We start from the raw sequence: 13,265 nt of genomic DNA on the forward strand, positions 1-13,265 counted from the left end.
TTTTTTCATACTGTGTTACAAGGAGTAGGCTTAACTTTAAGCCATTTACCCCACCTGAATTGAGCGCAGCACATTGTGTTTCCATTTCTTACTGTAGTAAATCAGGCCATGGCTGAGATTTGAACTGATTGTATGCCAGCTTACTGTAATAACATTATTTAATATAGACTATACTTATATAGACGTATATTTAAAATTGATCTTTCAGTTGCAAATTTGATATTGGATCTGTGATTGATAAATGTCTTTCAATAAATCCCAATAGATACCTTTGTATAGGTAAAATCTCTCTCGTTTGTATGCCTGCAAAGTATAACCTGGATCATGGACAATGTTATTGGCATGTATGCATAAGCAGCTAGATTCCTTGTTCATGAAAATTAGTACAGAGAAAGTATAGTACCATAATATAATGACACGTATAAGTGTAACAGCTTTGGTGTTATTTACGAGACCACGTCGCCTTTTAATATCGTATTGACCATAGTCATGATAGTAACAGCTGGAATTCAGACCGTTGGTCAAGAAGGTATATATACCCCCTCCTTTCATCATTCTATTCATTGTCCGGTTGGCATCAGCGCCCAGCTTCTAAATATGAACGGCATTTAGTTGTTGGTAATATAGGTAAGTGGAATCCTTATTATTTTTTTCTTCACATTTCTCTATTTTTTGTAACATTTTATTATATTATTAAATATAATGATTATAAAACGTTTTGATCATCCCGATTATGATTATGTCTACATTGACGCTGACTCTATCATGTTTAATTAGTGATTTAATTATGAGATATCACATTAATCTATCTAATCTGAAAACAATATTGAGAATGTTTCTTTATTATCGAAATGTTTTCGAAATCTATATATGTAATTCATTCATAAACCACACTTGCTTAAAACAAAAGTTTGGCTGAGAAAATGCTTGTGATTGGCCTTGCGAATTATTTTGATTCAATGTGCTTTGTGTTTTTATCGTTACAAGTATAATTATGGGCATTATCACCATCATAATAGGTGTCATCCTCATCATGATCATTTTCATCACCCATCATCATCATCATCACCAACATCATCCGCATCAAACAACTATTTCATAGACTTAATATGTACAACATTCTTTATACAATATACTTGGTCAATTTAAATGAATTTTATTGCAAAATATTATTTTAATCATGTATTTTTGCTGACGACCCATTAAAATTCTAAAATGCATAAAATAACATGATACATCTCTATACAGCATCGGTATCTACAAAACCACCACCATCTTGATCCTGAACATTGTCTGTAGACTGTCAACCATCCAATCCGACAATGCTTTGGTTCACCACCGTCATCCTCCTCCTCGTCGCTCTCTTGGGTAACGACGTCGACGCCGCTAAGCGTTTCGGCAAAAAGAAGACCAAACCCTGGGACGATCCCGACAGAGATAACGAGAATGATCTCTTAGTCACAAAGAAAGCTTTCTTTGAGATGGAAATAGACGACGAACCAGCTGGTCGTATCGTTATAGCTCTCTTCGGTGATACGTGTCCAGTAACTGTTCAAAATTTTGCTGCTATTGTCAGAGGAAACTGGAGACAAGATGTGAGTATTATTCACAAAAATAACAACACATCGATCTTTTAAAGATAAAATCTCCCAAAACACAATTTGATAAAGCTTTATCAACCATTCGTAGGTTGCTTAAGATTATTAATTATTTTGACTCTATAATGTAGCTATAATTATCCTTTGTATCTTTCAAGTTAAGAAAAAAAAGCGATTTCCACAGCTTTCCTCTTGCCGGACAGAGCTACGTGAATTATATTTCTTTTTTACCATCCTCACAAATATACCGTTTATAACGAGTTTGGTAGTCATCTCGTTGGATAGATTAGACTTATCATATAACACTTGATTTTTACGGATATAACATTAATGTAACGAATGTTTCACCATTGAACATAAATGAAGAGCTCACTTGCAAAAGGGGTTAGGTCCATTTTTCATCAAATTTGATTTTTATGTCTCAATGTATAGATTTTTAGTAGCTCTATAAGATGATATAAACCAAAGAAAAGTTGAAATTCCTATTAAAAAGTGAACTAAAATGGCAAAGAAAAATCCCTTTTTTTTTCAAAAGGGGTTAGGTCCATTTCAGTTTAGTTGCAAAAGGGGTTAGGTCCACACAGAATTTTTTTGGAAAAGAATATCTTAAAAAATATGAAGACAGGTAGATTTCTCTTATACCCAATTTTATGTTCTCATGGTAGGGTATCATGAAAATTCAGTTTTGCATAAGAATATTGCAATATGGGAGAATTAAAAAAATGATATTCTTGGAGTGGACCTAACCCCTTTTGCAACCAAACTCTTCTGAAGAACTCATTTGTCAAAAGGGGTTAGGTCCATTTTTCATAAATTTTATTGTTTTCTGGCTCTAAACCTCTAATTTTTTAGTCACTCTGATGATACCAAAGACAATTTGAAATTCAAATGAAAACGTGAATGAAAGTGGCAAAGAAAATCACTTTTTTTAATCAAAAGAGATTGGATTCATTTCAGTTTACTTGCAAAAGGGGTTAGGTCCACAATGATAATTTTTTTTAAAAATAAATAGAAAAAATGAAGACAGGTAGATTTCTTTTATACCCAATTTTATGTTCACATGATAGGGTAGTACATCATGACAATTTAGTTTCTCATAAGAATATTGCAATACGTGAGAATAAAAAACATGGTTTTTCTTGGAATAGTCCAAAGTGGACCTAACCCCTTTTGCAACTTAACTCTTCAAATGTATTTTGTAGCATCACCGCATGGTACAAACAATGCAGGGCATCAATTTTCGTGGGCCAAATGATAAAACAAATTTATTATGCGCGAAGCGCGTCAAAAATTGACTCTTTTGTTTGTTTAAGAGTATATTTATTCAAGGTTTAAGGGTTTTGTATGCTTTCTAAAGCATCTATTTGTAATGCATAATATGATATTTTTTTTCAAGTTGTCCGAATAATTTATTTATTTTTATTATTATTATTATTATTTTTTTTTTTTTTTTTTGGGGGGGGGGGGGTAGGGGTCGATATGTTTGCATTCAAAATTTCCATGAGGGTGATCGCCCTCCTACCCCCAGGATTGACCCCTCTGTCACAATTTGTTATTTTGTTACATTTGTTACAGAAACGGTTGAGTTATAACAACACACAGGTTCATCGTATCGTACATGATTTCGTCATCCAGATGGGTGACGTAACAGAAGGAGACGGAACTGGAGGTAACGAATGATCCTTATGATTTTTCTTTTCAATAATATATTGTAAGAATTTATAACGCACTTCCCGCAATAATCAAATTTCCAATATATAAAGCATATTCACGAAGAATCTTTATTACCAATCTAATGAAATAAAATTGATAATATACAGGAATAGTGAAATAAGTGATGCATCAAAAAGCATAGTCTTATTAATTACAATCAAAATACATACATTTCTTATAAAACTTAACTATTTACAACAGCTCAACTGCTTTATCGTCCGCTTGAATAAAACGCTTCAAAGTTGCTATATCCCACCATCTGATTATTTCAAATTATACGTCTGAATTCAATTCTAAAATCACTCCCATGCAAGTCTTGGAGTTTTTAATGATTGGTATAATTGTAGGAAACAAAATAGCAATTTGATAATCACTATGGACACAGAGTATGCCATGAGCAATAATGAGCATCCATATCTCGATGAACTGCGTTTGTCATTTTTCTTTGCATCGAACATTATAATACAATATAATTACAAAAAATGAAATAAAAGTGACAGTGAAAAAAATAAAATGAAAATCCATGTTTTATTGTTCGAAATACAAGTCTAAAATAGAAAAACTCCCATTGCCCCCCCCCCCATTGATCGTGGGCCCAGCAGCGCCAAAACAGCAAGTATCCACAGGTTCTTGTTACAAATTAAACAACTCTACCCAAACAAAAAGTTTGCTTGAATGAATAGTGAAAAAAAAATATATATCATACTGAAAATTTCATGACAATTTGATGTTAGTAAAGAAATTTTCGATTATTTTACAAATCTGATACAAGCATTATCATTGCAGTGGACTGGACAAATGAGGCCACGGTGCGCAAAAAAAAGGCAACAGTTTTGTGAAATTACGGGAAACTCGAAATTGTCATAATTTTCTTTTGCATCAGATTTTGATGATATTGTCAATGTCATATTTGTTTCAGTTTTATCTATTTATTTAAAAATGAACTTTACTTGTTGATGGAGCAGACTTCTCCTTTTGTTCAATGTCAGCTTGAGATTAGATTGAATATGAACACCATTATAACAACCCATGTCGAAATGCCTTGTTTGAATTTTTACTATGAATTTCCTTCTTTCTCATTCATCTTCCAAGGTAAGAGCATTTATGGCAATTTCTTTGCTGATGAGAATTTCTACCTACGTCACTGGGGTCCCGGATGGGTTGCCATGGCAAACTCTGGTCCTGATACGAACAATTCTCAATTCTTCATCTTATTAACCAGAGCTAGATGGTTGGATGGTAAACACGTGGTCTTCGGCAGGGTTATTGAGGGAATGGTAAGTATAGTGCATAATATGAATTAATCTAATTTTTCAAAAATAGGCCTAACTGTATAGCTTGTCTTTAAAGGGATGGTCCGGGCTGAAAGTATGTATAGCTTAATAAATAGATTAGAATTCACTGAGCAAAATGCCGAAAATTTCATCAAAATCGGACAACAAATAACAAAGTTATTGAATTTTAAAGCTTAGCAATGTTTTGTGAAAACAGTCGTCATGAATATTCATTAAATGGGCTGATGATGTCACATCTCCACTTGTTCTTTTGTATTTTATTATATGAAATTAGGTTTATTCAAATTTGTTCCTCCAAGAACTAGAAAAATTGGATTGACAACTGAATAGTGCATTAGATATTTATTGCTGCAACTTATTTCATTATAAGGGAGACATATTATTCACACAAGTATGAAATAATGAAAAAAATATGGTTTTATGTAATAACATAAGAAAACGGAAAGTGGAGATGTGACATCATCAGCCCACCTAATGAATATTCATGAAGACTGTTTTTACAAAATATTGCTAAACTTTAATAACTTTATTATTTGTTATCCGTTTTTGATGAAAATTTCGGCATTTTGCTCAGTGAATTCTACTTTATGTATTTAGATATAAATATTTTCAGCCCGGACCATCCCTTTAAGCTTCGTTTTTTCTTCATTTTCCCCAAGGATCACGTACAATTGAAATTTACAAACCTTTCGGTTCCCCCACTTTAATTAATTACTAATAAGCATAGGCCTATAGCACGATTTGCTGACTATTAACGTCAATATGTTTACTTAATTTTATTCTACGTTTCACTTTGGAAAAGTAATTTTAGTTTTAAACACAAGACCTTTTTTATTGCTGTCGGTCGTTTACACATATGAAACGATCTATATTTTCTAAATAGATTTGGTCCTACTATTTCGAAAATAATGTGTAACTCCGAGTTTAACGAAATTGTACTGTCTACGATGATGGGGAATCCGTAGGTAAATCGTACCATCGTTGTACTACACGACACGTACCCAAGGGAAATCGATTAGCAGAATATGATCACCCTACAGGCAATAACCGTAATATTAAGGAATATCAAGCCTATCGAGGCCCAATACTAGGTAAATGATAGCCGAAACATTCGAAGGAAGATGAAATGAGAGAAAGGTATGACACATGGAAGAGAAGGGTACAAAATCAGAGAGAAAATAATTAAACCACTGTGAATACTTTCACTCTTTCATCTTTTTGGTGAGGTAAGCTCTATCCGATCAAAATTTTGGCTTCGTCCTCCATCTCTATACTTTTTCTCTCTCTCGTCATTTTCTTATTTTTCTCCATCCTCCTCTTTCTCTGTCGCTATATGTCTATTTTATTTTCTTTCTCTCTTTCTAATTAACAGGACATTGTTGATAGAATGGCTGAAGTGGAGACGGATGATCATGGTTTTCCTCTTGAACCAATTCGAATCGTTGATTGTGGAATCATCCCTGTACCAACCCCATACCTTATACCAAGCCCAGACGCTGAGGGCGCCCAACAAAAGAAGGATAAAAAGAAGAGATAGTTCATGAATAGAATGGTAGACCTAAATTATTCAAAGTACTTAAGGTTTAAGGTTATCAGTTAATTCGGTTAATTTATATAATGAAATATATTCGACCATGTTTAAATTAGTATCTGTGAACATCCTGGCTAGATGTGATTTTGTAAAAGCAGTTCAATTAGATGAAGAAATTATTCAAGGGATCTTATTTAATTTTGTGTGATTGTTTTGTATGCATGCTAAAAGAAATACCAATACATGGGTTTACAATATTTTAACCTGGTTCGGTCTCTTGGTATTTTGCAATGTTTAGGTCAGTTTGTGTAGGATGAAATATGTGTTGATTAGTGGAGTTAGTGTCTTGAGATAATTTGTTTTGCAATACATTTGTTGTGGATTCATCTTCATGTATGAATAGTGAATGTAATAAATTGACAAAAAAATCAACCATATGTCTATTCCCTTTTGATATTAGGCCTCTTCAATAAGTTTGAGGGATAAGACAAACAAAAAAAAGAAATATAGTACCGTTGAGAGTGTGAGAGTCGTGTGTGTGCTTATTGAGAAAAAAGAGCAATGGGGGGGGGGGGTTAGACAAAACATTACTGGAAAATAACACTGTATTAAAAAAAAAAACTCTGATAAATGTCTGTATATTTGCAAATCCCTTTATAGTGGTAAGGATTTTTTACCATGATCTGAAGTTATCTTTCGTTTTAAAGACCATGTAGTCCATGAGAAGGTTGTATACTGATCTTTATGGCTATAAAAAAGAATAAATCATATTTTTGGTAGTAACATTTTCTCACCCCAACAGGGAGGACAGCTACCCAAGAAGAGAGGGAGTCTCTGCAGCTGCGACGCAAAACAAATTCAAGAACACAGTAGATGTATTGTAAATTCCCGTCTAATGAGAATGAACAGCTGGGAGGTCTTTGTTGAAAATTGGTGAACCGGAACAGCAGTTTCATCCTTACTTTTGGAGCTCACAAAAATTTCGTCCAGAGTCCAGGACGAAACTGCTGTTTTGATTCACCAATTTTCAACAAAGACTTTGTGGTTGCTCTTTGTCATGGGGGGGCATTTGAAAATAGATTTTCTATGATCTCAAAAGTGTTCTGCATCTCCGTGCGAAACCGTCATAGTACCTCTCCATGAACATTTTTTTGTGTGGAATACATTGCCTGAAGGGAAGCTCCCTCAAATATGTTTTCCCAGAGATCACCTTACTCAAACAGTATTCTCCTTCAAAGACAAATTCTAAGTTACGATGACAGTTGTATTCCAGACAGGGTTGCCCTTGAAGCTCTTTCACATCACAATACATGTATATACAAAAAAAGGAAAGAAAAGACAGAATTCTTGATACAACAAAAGTCAATGCAAAGTTCTGTTTCATTGCATGAGCTGTTTTACTCTTTGATTGCAAAATTCATATCATGACATATAGCAGACACACAATTTCATATCCAACAAAGATAACTGATTATTTACTTTTATTCCGTGTTATTGGAATATGCTTTTCATTACAACACTATATGTAAACAGTTGTGCGAGAGAAGAATTTACTTCTTTGGAAATATCCAAAGAGATGATTATTAATAATCTTTGTAGATTTCAAAAATATAGAGATGACAAACTTTTTATCATGTCTACAGTATTTAGAGGGCTAAAAACATAGTTTGTGAGGAGAACAGTATTTGTTAATCTGTTGCAATAAACACTATTTTTTTAAATGTGACATAATACCATGCTTAAGCACTAAAGGCCACATGGGCTATTCCACGGTTACCGTACTCACGTTACATTTGGAGACACCTTGACTCATACTTGGAGCTATAACTCCATTATTATTGATAGGAACTAAACATCTCTTTATCACAACATAGTACGCAGTCTGACCATCATTTGTATAAAAACAAAACTTGGGAAATTTCATTATGCTCCTGGCAAATCTTTGAAATGTGTCGGTTACTTATGTTACATGATTTGGACATGCATAAAATGAAAAGTGGACATAAGTGAAAAGTGTCCTCATGCAAGGCTTTTATGAAAGTTGATTATATCCATTTCAAAGAGGAATTAGGGAGACAAATTTGTATATAATTAAAAAAATAAAGAACACATGGTTTTTACTAGGGGTGCAGATAAAGTGGTTACTCACGGAACGGTTCAGATGGGCTATATGTACAAAGACACATTGAGCTCATGTCCACCAACCTATGGAATTGCCCATATGACATTTAATGCATGATCTCATTTATGTATACACTGTAGCACATGTCTCAGCAGAAGAGACATGTTTTTAGGACCAATCTTGTTTACCACAATATAGTAATCAAAGTGCAATTTTAGTCAACTAGTGATATTAGTCACACTGTTAAATCTTTGTGAAAAATCCCACAGATGGAACAATTTAGAAAAACAAAATCAATATAAGTTCTACAGAAAGTTAAAATCTCTGAATTTGAAATAACTTGGTTATACTGGTCTTCAATAACTGCCCCCTTTTTAAGGAGTATAGAATATTATGTCATGAATGATGAATATTATTTTAAAATACTATTTAACAGTCATGCCCCAAACAGGACTGCAACTTCAATACAGAAAGCATTATTACATGAACAGTATGTACCTTAAACAAAATATGCATAATTCAATACAAATAAGATTACTTTATTACTAGCTTATTTTTTATATCTATCATTTATTTACATTAGAAATAAGGCCAAAATGAAGTGAGGTTAGCACAATCATCAAATATAAAAACAAAATAAAACTGCATCAGTAAGAATGTTCTCATGCCCCATATCTTTTGAGGCAAGCGCATCAATAAATAGTATCTATTACCATTGAAACAGAATAGGGAACATGATGCTTCGGGGGAAATTAAGAAATTACACTTTATCAACTTACAGAGCTAAGAGTTTAGCCCATTCAAATAAATAAAAAAGTACATAAAGGTTTGAAAAGCAGAATGCCGTAATTCCTTTTGAGGCCTTCAGTAATAGCTCTAGATTCTGAGAAACTTGAAGATTTAAATGGATTCATTAAACTTCTTATTTCCTGTAAATAAGTTTGCTCTGTAGAAAATCATAAACAAAATGTTCAAAAATTTTCTATTTTTGAGTTGCAGCTTTCTGTTTGTCAATCCTTTGAATACACATCATGAAAAAACTTTCCCAACAACGAGAACAGGCTTCAAACATTCCTTTTAAAGGTATAATGTCTTATATTACATTATGTAAAATGTACTTATTCATGATTGTTACGAATTCAAACCATGTTGTAAATTCACACACCTTGATATGCCTAGAGTATTGATTTCAAAACTGAAGATTATGCAGTAAAGAAGACACAGATCAGGTGATTAGGGTGTAAAATATTGCAACTAATACAATATACTAAAAAGCTATAAAATATATTAAAACTAACTAACTACAACATTACTCTGTGAAGGCTTACATATCAAAGTATAAATATGCAAGTAGGTCGATTAATTTGCAAAAGACAATCATAATAATCATGATGAAAGTTGTTTACAATTTCTGAAAAGACAATTTCACAGTACATACGATAAACAGTCACTTCTTAAATACCTTTTGCAAGTTAAGACACATTTTTTTTCTCCATAAAAGCTCTCCAATTCACAAATGAGATAAAGCTTGAATTTACATGGGGTTAGAGATATTTTAGCAAATCCATACTCATATTCAATGCAGCTGCTCACTTTTATCAACACAAACACAAGCTTGCTTTTTATCTGACACTTGTCTTGTCCATTCTAAACTTTGTTCTAAATCTTCTTTCAACTCAAATGATTGCAATATAATAAACTTCTCATGTGACAGAAATAATAGTTCATACTCTACAACAGGAAATTATTGAAATGATCTAATCAGAGAGCATTTTAGTGAACATACTGAAACAAATTAACAAAAAAGGAATTGGTGCAAAATTTTGATTTGTTTAGATGATGTAGTGTTAGAATATACACATAGATATTTTGTTTTACCTTAACATTCCGTCACATACATATCATTGTATAATCAATCCAATCAATCCATGATATCTTTATTTTTGATTGTCAAAATGTATGTAAATGTAAATTGTGCTACGATTTAGCATTTCATCATTTTCAATAAATAATCAACACTTCATTAACAAAATGAAAACAAATCACATTATTTCTGTTGGTCCTCAGAATAGCGCACTATATACGACAGTGATGAGTCACAAAACAAACAAATATTCAAATAGTTCTATTCATTTTATACTGCACGGTTGGCCTGTTCAATTCTACCAACTTCTTTACAGAGGTACCCTGCAGTTTAACAAACATGCTACAGGAGGAAAAAGAATTTATAACCATAAAATTTGATGAATATTGACATAGGTTAATTTCAACAGAATAACATACTACAGCTGGGTCATATTTTCTATGACAAGTTTACTATCAGCCAATTATATTGAATGGCTTCAGTAGCTTTCGCCCCAGATGAACTAGTAGGGCATAATTATGACAAATGATCATATTTGATGGTCCGTGAAATAAGTAGCAGCTCAATGTATCAATCCTATGGAATAAGAGGGCCATGTTTCATACTAATTAAAAAAGAACTACATTTGTTTCATAATAATAATAATAATAATAGAGAGTATTTCTAAAGCGCCAAATCCACATTGATTATGTGCTCAAGGCGCTGCGAAAAGGAAATAATAGAAAATTTACACGGTACAGGAAGGGACAAAGATAAAAAGAATGACAGTCATGACAATGAAAGGAAACTACTGGAAGGCAATTTTAAACAAACGGGTTTTTAGAGTAATAATAGATCAGATAGTTCTTATAATAAAAATAAAAAGTGATATTACTCAGTAATAAGAAACTGAGTTGTTTTTAACATGATCGACTACTTGAAGAGATATGAATATATATATATATATAAAAAACTCTAAGAATCGGTAATCATATTTTCTTGGTCTATTTTTGTCTCAGAAAGACAAATATCGAAATGCAAATAACATTGAATATGTAATCCAAGTGCATTTGATAATCTAATAACGATATAATTCAGTAACAACACTTACTGCATCAGCTTCATAGGGACTTTATCAGGTCTATGCCATGGTTACTTCAATAGTTATGGCCCCTACGATGACAACTACTGAATAACTGATTCTTATTGTTAATTTGTGCAATACAGATAGGGCAAAGATTCTCTTTTCTTTTCAAGTAGAAGTTTTCATGTAAATAATTTTGTGTCCAGCTTAGCAAGGAGCTACTGTTCATTCATAATGTTTGCAGATATCTATGATATCACGTATCAAAGCGCAGTATATGCACACAGTAACAGTGCTATATAAATGGACATATCATTATATTCATATAAGGAATAGATTCCTGGTAAAACTTTATGTTCTTAAATCTGCACAAATGTCATCCGCAGTATATTAAGTTTCTGCTTATATTACTATAATTAATTAAGTCATTTTACCATTGATATACAAGTTTGTTAGGTTGCCTTTAAACTCCAAAGAAGTACCTGATAGGTGGGATGCCTTTCTCTACTCCCTCTTCATCTTCTTCATCTTCCTCCTCAAAGCCGACAGTGAGGTCAATGTACTTTAGACCTGCTGCTGGTTTGATAAGATCCATCATCCTGAGAGAGAAAAAAGAAGAGGGAGGGAGAGATAGTGAGAAAACGCAGAGGGAGAGAGAAAGAGAGAGAGATAGAGGAACAGAGAGACAAAAGAGGGAGAATAAAAAAAGGACATGAGAGAAGAAGAAGATGAATAAGTAAAATATAGATAGAGAAAGAGAGAGAGAGATAGATAGAAAGATAAAGGAAATAAAAGGAGAAATAAAAAGCGAGTGAAAGGGTAAAAGCATTAATTTTCATCAAAATTATCAAGTCTAAGTTCCTGATTTGATTGAAATGTTGGAATAAAAAAAAGAATTGATGACTGGGTAATAATAAAAAACAATGTTTAGTCACATTGATTTACACTGCTATCAGTAAGTGAAATGAAATGTAAAGAAATTTGAGATAAATTTTCATCATAGTTTTAAATGAAATAGATCCATCACCAAAACCACTGCCCATGAATATGATCAATTGGCAAAACACAGATCTGAGACACACATAATAGGAAATTTGTCACCAATTAATGATAATCATGTTAAACTTACTTTTGTTTGAGTCTCTTTGGATGACCAGGTAAGACAGGAAGATAGATCAGCCTAGCTCCTATAGCGACCATTGATACATCCAATTCGTACTTATCCTGGGGAGATACAATCAAAGGTCAAACATAATAAAGATACATCCATCTAGCTACCATAGCAACCATTGATACATCCAAATCATACTTATCCTAGAAAGATACAATCAAAGGTCAAACATAATAAAGATACATCTGTCTAGCTACCATAGCAACCATTGATACATCCAATTCATACTTATCCTGTGGAGATACAATCAAAGGTCATTAAGATGAAAACAATATCAATAGTAATGTGATTTATATTTTGAATATAAAATCATTATTTTGTTAATATTAGTAAGTTAAACATTTTTCTTCAATAATACTTTATTTTGCAATCCTGTCAAAAGATAATGGAAAATGTGGCAGACGTGCACTGTTATAAAAAGGTTGCCCAATGAAGTCCACCACAACATGCTACTGCAGGTTATTCAGCATGTTACTCACCTTCAAATGTTGGTTGAATTCCTGTAGTTTGAAATCCTTGTGACCCTTGACTGTCCATCTATCCCATTCAGTATAGGACAAACCTTGCTTGAGTTTGGTTGTTACGGTTCTAGCTGGCTCCGAGAACATCATGACGGGGAGAGCTAGGTTGAGGAAGCAGTTGTGATAATCCTCAATCTTTGTGGTTCCTTTGATGTATTTCACCATCTCAATAGCAGACTATACGACGACGAAAAAGAAGATGTGTATAACATGTATATGAATGAAAGTACTGAACACCAATTATACATTATTACATTTCATCTCCTTCGTTGTCATCATTTTTTTTTTCATTTTCCTCCTCTTTTCCTTCTATAGTCTCTCTCCTCTCATCCTCTTTCTTGCCCCCTCCCATCCTTATTCTCCCCCCTCCTCTGCACTCCCCCTTCT

General features: G+C 32.9%; 2 protein-coding genes across 3 annotated transcripts in view; one reads left to right on the forward strand and one right to left on the reverse strand.

The window, feature by feature from the left end:
• Positions 1 to 548: 548 nt before the first annotated feature.
• LOC129260384 (peptidyl-prolyl cis-trans isomerase B-like) lies at positions 549 to 6,558 on the forward strand. Its single transcript, XM_064100058.1, has 5 exons — positions 549 to 627; positions 1,249 to 1,595; positions 3,174 to 3,267; positions 4,404 to 4,588; positions 5,979 to 6,558. Exons 2-5 carry the CDS (start codon positions 1,323 to 1,325, stop codon positions 6,141 to 6,143), a joined length of 717 nt encoding a protein of 238 aa, XP_063956128.1. The 5' UTR covers positions 549 to 627; positions 1,249 to 1,322; the 3' UTR covers positions 6,144 to 6,558.
• A 923-nt stretch (positions 6,559 to 7,481) lies between these two features.
• Positions 7,482 to 13,265, reverse strand: part of LOC129262248 (ubiquitin-like modifier-activating enzyme 6) — a 31,061-nt gene continuing 25,277 nt past the window's right edge. For both annotated transcript variants that reach the window (XM_064100060.1, XM_054900335.2), the window contains exons 25-27: positions 12,837 to 13,055; positions 12,316 to 12,410; positions 7,482 to 11,785 (exon numbers count right to left, since the gene is read on the reverse strand). In XM_064100060.1, coding sequence (XP_063956130.1) covers positions 11,650 to 11,785; positions 12,316 to 12,410; positions 12,837 to 13,055 — 450 coding nt within the window. In that variant the 3' untranslated portion in view covers positions 7,482 to 11,649. The remainder of the gene's footprint in view (positions 11,786 to 12,315; positions 12,411 to 12,836; positions 13,056 to 13,265) is intronic.

Source organism: Lytechinus pictus, chromosome 5 (assembly GCF_037042905.1).
Source record: "Lytechinus pictus isolate F3 Inbred chromosome 5, Lp3.0, whole genome shotgun sequence".
Lineage (NCBI taxonomy): Eukaryota > Metazoa > Echinodermata > Echinoidea > Temnopleuroida > Toxopneustidae > Lytechinus > Lytechinus pictus.